This window comes from Octodon degus, unplaced genomic scaffold (genome assembly GCF_000260255.1).
Source record: "Octodon degus isolate 3935 unplaced genomic scaffold, OctDeg1.0 scaffold00314, whole genome shotgun sequence".
In the NCBI taxonomy this organism is placed as follows: Eukaryota; Metazoa; Chordata; class Mammalia; order Rodentia; family Octodontidae; genus Octodon; species Octodon degus.
The window spans coordinates 335035-347293 of NW_004524890.1; the positions used below are offsets into that span (position 1 = coordinate 335035).

Here is a 12259-nt window from a genome sequence, read left to right on the forward strand (position 1 = left end):
AGGGGAAGGAAGGGAAGGGAAGGGAAGGGGAGGGAAGGGAAGGTGAGGGGAGAGAAGGGAAGCGGAGGGGAGGGAAGGGAAGGACAGACACGTACATCTCCTAACAGAAAGGACTCTAGAAAAATATGTCTACCTCCATAAATTAATCTATACCAAAAAAATCCTAACAGAGCCAGGTAGGGTGACACATGCCTGTAATTCCATCACAGTGGGAGACTAAGACAGGAAGATGGCAAGTTGAGACCACTTTGAGCAACTTAACCCTATATCAAAATAATTTTTTTTCTGCATCTTGCACAACAAATAACCACTGGGAAGGCAGTATGCAATGTGTCAATTATTGGAACTGTCCTACCAGTTTGATTTGAAACTGTCTTATTGCTATTTCTCAATGAAATTATGGGAAAAAATAAATTTTTTTAAAAGGGCTGGAAATACTTGTACAGATCAGGCCCTGGGTTCAATACCCAGTACAGCATGAAAGGGAGGGAAGGAGGCAGAAAAAGGAGAAAAGGGAGAGAAATGAGAAAAGGAGGGAGAAAGAGGATAAAAGGGAAAAACAGAATTGCTCATGGAATTTGACAAGTTGATCCTAAAATTCACCTGTAATAGAAAAACTCAATACAGCAATAGTTTAGAAATTTTGGAAAAGAACAAGTAAGGTCTCTTCCTTTTAGTTATCTTTCCAGTGTAGTTAGAGAAAGTAGGGCAGAGAAAAGGGAAGCAGAGGCTGAATGAACTATTCGTTTTGAGAGGACTGATTAAATCAGGTCCAGATGCTGTAGTTTTATATCAAAGTGACTGACTGGGGCTGGAGAGATGGCTCAGTGGTCTAAAGCACCTACTTGGATCAAGCTTGGCAAAGCACAGGGACCGCGGTTCAATCCCCCAGCACCACATGCCAGCCAGCCCCGCCCCCAGGTGGGCTGAGCTGGCCACACACACACACACACACACACACACAATGAATAAATAAATAAATAAAATTCTCAAAGTGACTGACTGCTGAAGGTAGGGTGGGTGGCCAGGGGAAGTTGGTATGTCTCAAATCATAGCTTAGTACAGAGATGATGGGCTTACTGCATAAGTATCTGTGCTCTCATATGCAAGGAAACTTCTATAGAAGAGATTTGCTTATATTGCTATAAAGAATAGATGGATTGAATTGAAGGAATAGAATAATAACACAGGACACACAGTGTATACCCATGTCCTAGGCTATCTTTTAAATTACTTTATGTATATTTACTTAATCTTCACAACAAACTAATGAGTTGGCAATTTATCATACAGAGTCACAGAGAAGTTAATTCACTTGTCCAAAACTAACATAGCCACTAAGGCATAGAAGTAGAACTAGGACAGAAAAATTAATACATATATATATAAATGAGAACTTAACATAAATAAATTAAATAAATGAGAATTTGGTTCATGACAAAGATAGTACTTTCAATCATGAGGCTGATGATGAACTAGTCAATAAATAGCACTGGGAGATAGCTCAGTGGTCTAAAGCGCCTGCTTAGGCAAGCTTAGGCAGGCACAGGAGACAGCAGTTCGTTCCCTGGCACCACATGCCCCACCAGCCCTGCCCTCAGGGCAGGCTGAGCCAGCCAATAAATAAATAAATAAATAAACAAACAGCATTGGGATAAATCACTATCCATCTGGGAAAAAATTAAGTTTGAGTCCTTTCTCCCACAATTTATAAAAATTAACCCTAAAGACCTAAAACTTACCTCCTATAGAAGTTTTAAGTAAAAGAAATGAGAAAGAATTCTTCACCAAAACATAAAATACAACATCTATAAAAATAACTATAACTATAATAATATATGGTATATAACTATAATAAACTCTTAAAATTAGAAACCTATTTCTCAGTCTATACTGAAATCAAAACAGATCAAAGATCTAAATATAAAAAGCAGAAACTGTGAAACTGCGAAAGATAACACAGATAAACACTCAAAGCTGTAAAGTCAGGCAAAAAATTCCTGAACAGAACTCCAGCAGCATAGGAAATAATATTTAGAATCAACAAATGGGATTACATCAAATTAAAAAGCTTTTGCACAAGACAGAAAACACACTGAAAAGACAACCTATAGAACAGGAGAAAATTTTGCTAGCTATTCTTTTGATAGAGGATGAATATACACAATATATAAACAACTTTAAGAAATTAAGCCCCCCAATAAATAAATAAATAGGCAAATGAACTGAATATATTTCAGAAGAGGTAGAAATGGCCAATAAAATGTGAAAAAATGTTCAACATAATAGCCATTAGAGAGGGCTGGGGATATAGCTCAGCAGCTTAAGAGCCTGCCTGGCAAGTGCAAGGTCCTGGGTTCAATCCCTGGTACTGAAAAAAAAAGAGCCTTTAGAAAAATGCAAGTCAAAACTATTTTGAGCCAGATGTGGTGGCTCACACCTGGAATTCCAGCACATGAGCTGAGGCAAGAGGACTGCAACAAGTTCAAGGTCAGCCTGGTCTGTGAGACCTTGTCCCAAAAATCAAAACAAAACTACTTTCAGATTCCATCTCAGAATGGTTATCATTGGCAATAAATTCTGGCAGATGTCAGGGGAAAATCATATGCTAAAAATACCATAAACTTTTTCTATAAATTAAAATGCTGAGAAAAGGTTAGGGGTATTGTTCAGTAGTATGGAACTTGCCTGGGAAATGGAAGGACCTGAGTTTGATTCTCAATATCAAAAATAAAAATAAATAAAAGAGCTAAGACAGAGCACTGTGGTGGGAAAGAACTAGCCTGTGCAAAGTTCTTGAGGCATGAATTGATCAGCAGTCAGAATAAGAAACTGGGAGACATGAAAGTAAAAGGTGGAAGGGAAGATAGTGGCAGATTACACAGAAATCTAAAGAACACAGTTAAAAGTTAAATTTAAATTATTAAGTGTTGGGCCAGCAAGATAGCTCAGTGGACTAAGTGCCTGCATAGGCAAGCACAGGGACCAGGGTTTGGTCCCAGGTACCACATGCCACGCTACTATTCTTTAGTACAGAGATGGCCCACAGACACACTAAGCCAGCCACAGAGTCCCAGCATAGTGGCGCATGCCTGTAATACCAGCACTGGCAAAGCTGAAAACAGGAGGATCACTATAAGTCTGAGTTGCGTAGTGAGACCCTGTACCAAAAATAAAAAATTTTAAAAATTAATTATAAGTATTATAGTAAACCCAGCACTCAGAAGGCTAAGGCAGGAGGGCTGTTGTGAGTTTGATGTTAGCCTGGAGTATACTTAGATCAAGGCTTGTCTCAAAAAAAATTGGAAAGAAAGCAATGTTATCTCTCATGTTATAAAGAGGTACTTAATCATAGTGCAAAGCGCAGAAGACGTAAGGCAAGGAGGTAGCCAGAAGGCTGGGATTTTTATGGGGAAGATGGATAGCTCCAGAGTTATACTTCCTCCTCCCAACCTTTACCTTTCCTTTTCCCCACTGAAGCTATATTATATGGAGGTCTGCATAAACACAAGGAAAACACATATGATTTTCCTCTCTAACAAAAAAATTTTTTTCAATATATCCAAAATATATTTCTAAAAATCCTAACAAATCTAGACTATATAAAGAACTATAAATCAGTCTGAAAAAAATTCTAACAGAAAAATGGGTAAACTATTAAATAGATATATAATAAAAAGTAATAAAGAGCCAAGAAACAAAATAAACTGAAATATCATCTTTTGCCATATGTCTTGGTTACTTTGCCCTGTTGCTGAGACAAATACCTGGCACCCAAAATTAAGAAAAGAAAGATTATTTAGTTCACAGTTTGTGGAGGTTTCAGTCCATAATCGGCTAACTCCAAGGCAGAGTGGCACATGGCAGAGGGCAGCAGTTCATGGTAGCAGAAAACAGCAAAACAGCAAGAGCAAAAGGGAGGAGCATCAGCAAGCCTCTTTCCTTCCCTTATTCACGCCATTCATCCCAGGGTGGGTGTAGGTAAGGTCAGGTGTAACATTTACCCATAATCCCAGCATTGGCTCATGAATTAATCACAAATTTTAGAAGCCTGTCCCATGATTGCATGAGGCTTTGGGGGGACATCTATACCCAAATCATAATACCATGGGATTAAAATTTAAGACTATTACCATTTACTTTTTTATGTATTTAGTATAGGGTCTACAGGGTCTCACTACACAGATCGGACTCATAGTTATCCTCCTGTTTTCAGCCTCCCAAGCACTGGGGTTATAGGTGTGTGCCACCACGCCCAGTCTCAATCACCATCTCAGTGCGCCCCGGGGGGCAGGGCCGGTATAGCACACCAGGGATCAAACCCCCAGCCCCTGTGTCTGCCTAAGCAGGTGCTTTAATCTGCGGTGCTATCTGACTGGCCCTAACACTTATTTGTATACAACCATCAACCCAATAGGTTTATATCTACCCTAGAAAAATAATAACCAGCACACAGGCCCAAAAATTATAAGGATTTTCATTGCAGCATTATAAGAGAAAAAACTTTGAAATAACTAAATGCCAATGAGTAAATAGTTAAACATATGATCTACATAAATCCTATAAAATGTTATGTAACAAGTAGATTTCCATATACCAATGTTGAAAGATGTCCAAGCAAGTCACAAAACTACAAGCAGTAGACTAAACTACCTCTATATATAGCCATACTCATGTAAATACAACAGAAGAAAAAGTATACTTCAAACTGGGCACAGAGGGAGACAAGTGTTAGTCATGAGAACTTCTGGTGTACTCTAGTTTCTTTTCATTTGGGTCAATAAACATTAAGCATATTTGTATATGTTTTGAAAATATTAAAATGAAAACCTCATTATAATTACTAGCATAATAGAAGAACTTTATATACTGGAGCATTCAATACTTCATAGTTTTAAAGAAGGACTTTCTGAGGGACTCAACTCAAGGCCTTTACACTGAAATATATTCTTAGCCCTTCTTAGTTTTTATTTTGTAACAAGGTTTTGCTAAGCCATGCAAGTTAGAATCAAAGTTATGATCCCCCTGCTCCAGCCTCCTAGAGTGCTAGAATTACAAATGTACCACCATATCTGGCTATTTTCTTTTAGTACTCATTACTTAAATGCAAAAAGCTCACTGAAAGATCAGTGCAATAGTCTCTTAGTATTAGTGAATGACTAGACACAAAAAATCCCTATCCCCAAACAACATCTACAGATGCTCAAGTTCCTTAATACACAGTATTTGCATACACCCTACTCATATCCTACAGCCTACCTAATATCAACTCTAGATAGTTTGCAATACCTACTACAATATCAATGCTATGTAAATAGGTGTTATACCGTTTAGAAACAATGACAAGAGAAAAGTCTGTATGTGTTCCGCATAGATATAACTTGTCTAAATATTTTGTTCAATGGTTATTTGAATATATAAACATGGAACTCATAAGAATAGCTGAAAATATATACCTCTGTAAGGAATAAGCTGACTGGTACAGAACTTATAAACAATGCAGGTAGTGTAAGTAAACAGAAGAAAAAAAAAAGAATAGCCAGAATAAAAGTTGAATAATACCAAAAACAGATAATAACTAATTATAAGAGTTACCATTTTTGAGCACTTCCCCTCCCATGAGCAAGACACTGGGTTAGGTGCTCTGTGCAAGCATAAGAGCTAATTCTTGTAATTACCTGTGCCCCATTTTATAGGGTAAAAAACATGGCTCAGAGAAGGATTTTTTTTTGGCTGGCTCAGGCTGCCTTAAGGGTGGGTCTGGTAAGGCATGTGGAGCTCAGGATTGAACTGCGGTCCCCTGCACCTGACTGTGTTTGCATGAGCAGGCGCTTAAACAACTGAGCTAACATGCAGGCCCCCATGGCTCAGAGAAACTAAGGATTGGGCTTAAGGTCAGCCTTTCTTCTCTATAGCCTGTTCTCTCTTGGGTTGAAATTGAGACTGGGGCTGAGGGGAGCCCTTCTAGCCTATACCCATATGCTTAGCTGCCCTTACTATACTCTGCGTCCTTGAAGCATGCTCCCAAGCTGTCCTGTTCATCCAGACTCGCATTCTCCTCCTCCTCCTCGCTTTCGGTTCTCCAGTACGCTGGCCGCTTGATGGGCCGCTTCCCTGGGGTGCGATGGGAAGCAGGACTGCTAGACACTGTGCCCAGCCCACTGCTGGAGCTCCCACTGCTTCGGTCCTGGCCCCCAGTCCACCAGGCCTGCAGACTGGAGGTAGCCGGAGAAGACGATGAGGACTGCAGGTTGGCCATACACAGCATGCCCTGGATGGCCTCCTGAGTGCTGGGGGAGGCTGGGGCCTCGCTGCAAGGGACAGAGGAGAAATGCTGAAGGAGTTTCTCTAGTTTTTAGAAGAAACTAGTCATCAGAATAATCAGAGAGAGAAGGGACAACAGTTCTGGATATCAAGGTGGGAGGAAAGAAAGAACCACCCAAGGAGAAAAACTAGAAATCAAGCTAAAAGATCAAGATAGTATCCAAGATTGTTTTCATGAAAAGCCAACCATTTCAGGCTTCTTAAGAAGCCTCATGTCTCTTCATAGACAACAGGCAAGATGGCAAAAAAGGGGGACACTCCTCTTTTACTGTTCACCCATGCTATAATCTTTCCTTTTATTTTTCAAGTTCTTATGTGACTCTTCCAGCCCCTCTTCCAACTTCCAAAGCACCTAAAATTGATTCCCCATTGAGATCTATATTTATCCTTTCACTATCAACTCTTAAGTTCCTCAGAACAAGCTTTACATTTATTTTATTCCTTCAAGCCAAATTCCCTGGATAATTCTTTGTCCACTAAAATTGGCTCAACTAACCTCTTGGTTGGGGGTGGGGGTAGGGGTGAGGGTAGGGAATCTAGTAAACTGGAGAGGAGAGATCAAAGCCAATACTCACCTGACAGCAGCATAATCAGGTCCCCCCACCTGCCTGCTGGCCTTGAGTAGATCAAGAATTCCACCAGCTCCACTCCCATTCCCAAGCTTGCCTTCAACCCCCTCCACCATGTCTTCATCTGTTGTATAGTCTTCCTGTTGGGAAAAGAGTATATCACCTCAACTATCCCAGGCTGGTGTCATAAAGCCCCAGTACAGGGATGATAGTTTGACTTCTAGTATCTTGTGAGAGTTTAGAACAACCATTAAGCACAACAGAATATTCATTCTTTCATCTTAATTTCCATGGCTTTTTTTAGTACTGAGGACTGAGCCGAGGATCTTCATAGTAAACTACATGCCCAGTCCCCACTCTTTTTGTTAGACTGGACTCAAACTTGCAATCCTCCTGCCTCCGCCTCCCCAAATACTGGATTTACAGTCATGTGCCACAAGTCTGGCCTCCATGGCATCTTTGTGAAGTACTGTAACTTCTATTTTAAAGATAAGGACCATGTTAGCCCCACCCCTGGGGCTTGCTGAGATGGTGGGGGCCTGTAATCCCAGCACTTGGGAGGCCGGAATAACAGGAAGGATCACAAGTCTGATTTGTGTAGTCAGACTATGTAGACCCTGTACTAAACAGATTAAAAAAAAGATAAGGAAACTAAAACTTAATGAAGTAAAATAGTTTATGCAATGTCATGTTAAATATTTTAAATCATATGAAATCTTTTTACCAAACCCTACTGATTATTGAAGCATTTTTAAAATATTCCAACTAAATTATAACCTTCAAATTTTTTTTGTATTTTAGTACAGGGTCTACAGGGTCTCACTATGTAAATCGGACTCATAGTGATCCATCCACCTGTGTTCAGCCTCCCAAGTGCTGGGATTACAGGCACATGCCCCGAGGGGTAGGGCTAGCACAGCTTCATGGGATCAAACCCTGGCCCCTGAATCTGCCTAAACAGGCGCTTTAATCTGCTGAGTTATTTGGCTGGCCCTTAGCCTTCAATTTATATGCTTAGTAGCACTTAGCATACAATCTTCTACTTAATAAATATCTGCATTAAATGAATAGGATATTTTTGCAGTTTTCTCACCAAAACAACATGTTTTCTGTCTCTATGACCAGAATGAATAAAATACCACATAGACGTAGACTCCTACCTCAATATCAAACTCAACTTCTCCTGGTTCACGAACTCGGTTAGGATCAGAGCAAGGTTTTGCACGAGGCAGCTTCCGAGAAAATTCTAAAAAACAATGGAATATACTTATCATGAAGCAAAAATTAGCATCGAGTCAAACACTCAGAGGAAAGAAAATAAGGTTATCATTTTCTTAGATGTAATGACCACAAGGAAAAATAAAGAACAGAGAGACACACACTTGGTCTTATTATCAGGGCTGCCTTCTCTTTTCCCAGTCTCTCATCAATCTGCAGCTCATCATCTGAATCCAGGTCAAATTCATCTTCCATCATTTGTTCTGCCACCAGCCTTGACTTCTCTGCTTTCTTCGCAATTTTGGCTCTCCGAGACTTTGATAAGCTCTTTATTCTCTTTGTACTGGATAAAAGGAAAAGAGTTTTTTTTTTAAAAAAGTCATGTATAATATTAAGATGGCAGGGCTGGAGGTGTAGATCCATGGTAGAACATGTACTTGGCATACACAACGGCCTAGGTTTAACTTCTAACACCACCAAAAACAAATTAAAATGGCAATTCTTCCCAAATTGATCCATTAATTCAGTGCAATTCTTATCAAAATCCAGCCAGCTTTTTTAAAAAAACTGATAATAATATACAGGAACACACAAAAGACCAAAAACAGCTAACACTGTTTTGAAAAAGAACAAGGTCAGAGGATTTAGACCATTCAATTTCAAACTACAACAAAGCTATAGTAACCAACATAATGTAGTATTAGAATAAGGGCAGACAGATGAATGAGACAGGACTATAAGTCCAGAATAAACTCTTAAATTTATGACCAGCCAGCCAGGCATGGTGGCACATGCCTCTAATCCTAGCACTCAGGAGGCTAAGGTAGGAGAATGACTGTGAGTTCAAGGTCAGCCTAAGCTACACAGTGAGACTGTGTTTCAAAAACAAAATTTATGACCAACTTTGCCAAAAGAATTCAGTAAAGTCTAAAACGTTCAACAAAGGGTAATGAGTCAAGTGGATATCCACATGCAAAAAAATCAATGTGGACCTTATTTACATCATAAACAAAAACTAACTCAAAATACATCATAGAAATGCATATGAAAGTTAAGCCTATAACACTCGAAGAAACACAGGACAATATCTCTGTGACATGGGAATAGGTAAAATTAAAATCTTTTCTGCAACAAAAACAAACACTAAAAATGAATTATAGCTACAGAGGAAAAAACGTTTGCATGGCCATTGTCTGGTAAAGGATTTGTATCCAGAATAGTTACAGAACTCTTAGAATTCAGGACTAAAGACAAGTCAATCTAAGACTTGTGTGGTAATGTATATTATCCCAAAACTCTGGGCAGCTGAGACAAGAGAATCACAAATTCAAACATAACCTGTGCAACTTAGCAACTTAGACTCTGTCTCAAAAATAAAAAAATAAAAAAGGGAACTAGAGATGTACCTAAGTACAAAGGCCATGGGCACAATCCCCAACCACCACCCCCACCCTCCCACCCCCCTGCAACACACACACAGACAAATCAATTTAAAAGCAAGCAAAAATCCCAATTAGACATTTCTCCAAAAGTAATATATAAATGCACAAAAAGATCCTCAACATCACCACTTATGAGGGAAACGTAAATCAAAACCACCCTGACATTTATGACATGAACAACCCAGAAAACACTGTGCTAAGTGAACAAGCCTCACAGAAAATGTGAAGGACTATATGATCTCATTCAAATGTAAAATCTAAGAGTCATATTCACAGAAGCCAAGGGCCCCCAGGGTTAGGATGAAATGGAAGAGATTCTAGTCAAAGGGTACAAAGTTTTGGTTATACAAGAATAAGTTCTACAAATCTAATGTATAGAAAGATGACTGTAGTCAACAATATTGTATTGTATACTTGCAATTTCCTGAGAGTAGATCTGTGTTTATACCACACATACAAAGAATGGTAACTGTGAAGAGATGGGCTATGTTAATTAGACTGATTGTAGTAATCATTTCATGTAGATTTATATCAAAATACCACACTTTACACATAAAATACATACAATTTGGGCCCTGGGGAATAGGTCAGTGGTAGAAGGCTTGCCTACCACGTGTAAGGTCCTGGGTACAGTCACCAGCACTGCAAAACACACACACATACACACACACACACACAAGCATATACTAGAATGACTATAATAAAAAGGCAAACCATAAAATGTGAGACAAGCAGTATGTGGTAATGCACACCTGTAATCCTAGAACTCTAGGAGACTAAAGTATAAGAATCCCAAGTTTGAGCCACCAGTCTGGGAAACATAGCAAGACCTAGCCTCAAAAATTAAAAAAAAAATCAGCTAGGGACAAAAAAAAAATAGTCTAAAGGCCCTGAGTTCAATGGTTCAATCCCTAGTACCATCACCAAATTTAAAAAATGGTGAAGAAATTCAGGATTACTGTAGAAATATAAAATGCTAAGACACTAAGGAATATTATTGGCAGGTTTTTTTTAAATTTATGTATTCAGTACAGGGTCTCACTACACAGCTCAGACTCACTCGTAGCAATCCTCCTGTTTTCAGCCTCCCCAGTGCTGGGATTATAGGCGCTGTGCCACCACACCAGGACTTGGTGGCTGGCTTGGTGCACCTGGGGGTGGGGCTGCTGCGGCATATGGTGAGGATCAAATCTTGCTCCCCGTTCTTGCCTAAGCAGGCGCTTAGTTCACTGAGCTATCTCACCAGCCCCATGTTTGTAGTTTCCTAAAGAGCTAAACAGTTAGCATATGCCCTAGTAATTTTACTCCTAGGCAAAAAACAAAAGCGTATCTACACAAAAACTTGAACATAAATACTTAGAACACCACTATCCTGAACAAGCCAAAAGCAGACTATCAACTCATGAATAGATAAATAAAATGTAGTATATATGCATCCATACAGTGGAACACCATTCAACAGTGAAAAGGAACCAAGTTGGGCATGGTGCCACATATCTATCATCTTAAAACTTGGGAGGCTGAGGCAGAAGGGTTCCCAAGAGTTCAACGCCACCTTAGGCTACATAGCGAATTCAAAGCCAGGCTAAATCTACATAGCAAAACCCTAAATAAATAAGAACTAATGATACATGTTACATGAAGAATGAATCTCATAAACGTTATGTCAAGTGAAAGAAATCACATACAAAAGACCACATATTGTATGATTTCATTTGTATAAAATGTACACATGAAGCGGGTATAAAGGCAGAAAGCAGATGAGTGGGTGTGAGCCTGAGAAGAAAATGAGTGCAGGGGGCGTGACGGCACACACCTGTAATTCCAGCACTCAGGAGGCTGAGGCAGGAGGATTGCCTTACATTCAAGGCCAGCGTAGGCTACAAAGTGAGTCTAAGCCACATAGCAAAACCCTCAAAAAGACACACACACACAAATGAGTGCAAATGGGCATAAAGGATCTTTTTTGAGGTAAAAGAAATGTTTTAAAATCAGATTGTGTTGATGACTATACAGTTCTTTAACTTACTAAGGTTCATTTAACTGCACACTTGAAACAGGTTAATATTGTTGTATGTAAATTATACTTCAAAACAGAACATTCATAAATGAAATATAAAACAGACAATTTCATATAAAACACTGCTCGCCCAAGATGGGAGAATACGAAAAAGAGGGAGGAGAGAGGCCACTCAAAGGTAAAACTTTACTGTTTCATGGAAGCAGCAGGGTAAATATAACTAACAATAATGCATCATTGTTTCATGGCAGAATACAGGAATTTGAAAGTACTCACGATAAAGAAATAATTACTGAGTGGATCACTACCAAATATACTATGAATTACATGGTAACTCATAAGTATGAACAAATGCTGTGTCAATCAAAAAATACATATAAAGGAAATGAAAAGACTCAATAGTGGCTTACACAATCCTCTTATATATGATAAACAATATGAATAAAAAGGAACAAGTGGGTTGGAGGGTATGCTAGCATCAGTACCAGCACCACTACCTCCCTAAAAAAACAATAAAATTAGTAAAAGGCTTTCTATTAAAAAAAAGAACAAGTTTTTGGTAAATCAATAAATTCACATTTTCCACAAATAGTTACTTTGTTGAAATGTCTTTCAGTGAATTGGCTATTATTAAACTGGCCTATGTCAAACGACTCTATGTCTTACGATTGTTGGGAGGATTAAAA

The 12259-nt window shown here is 39.0% G+C and overlaps 1 protein-coding gene across 3 annotated transcripts in view; it reads right to left on the bottom strand.

Moving 5' to 3' along the window:
* Phf8 (PHD finger protein 8) overlaps positions 1-12259 on the bottom strand; it is a 167673-nt gene that overhangs the window by 77681 nt on the left and 77733 nt on the right. For all 3 annotated transcript variants that reach the window (XM_004647577.2, XM_004647576.3, XM_023707823.1), the window contains 4 exons: positions 8276-8454; positions 8054-8139; positions 6900-7033; positions 5998-6311 (listed from right to left, as the gene is read on the bottom strand). In XM_004647577.2, the coding sequence (XP_004647634.1) occupies positions 5998-6311; positions 6900-7033; positions 8054-8139; positions 8276-8454 (713 nt within the window). The remainder of the gene's footprint in view (positions 1-5997; positions 6312-6899; positions 7034-8053; positions 8140-8275; positions 8455-12259) is intronic.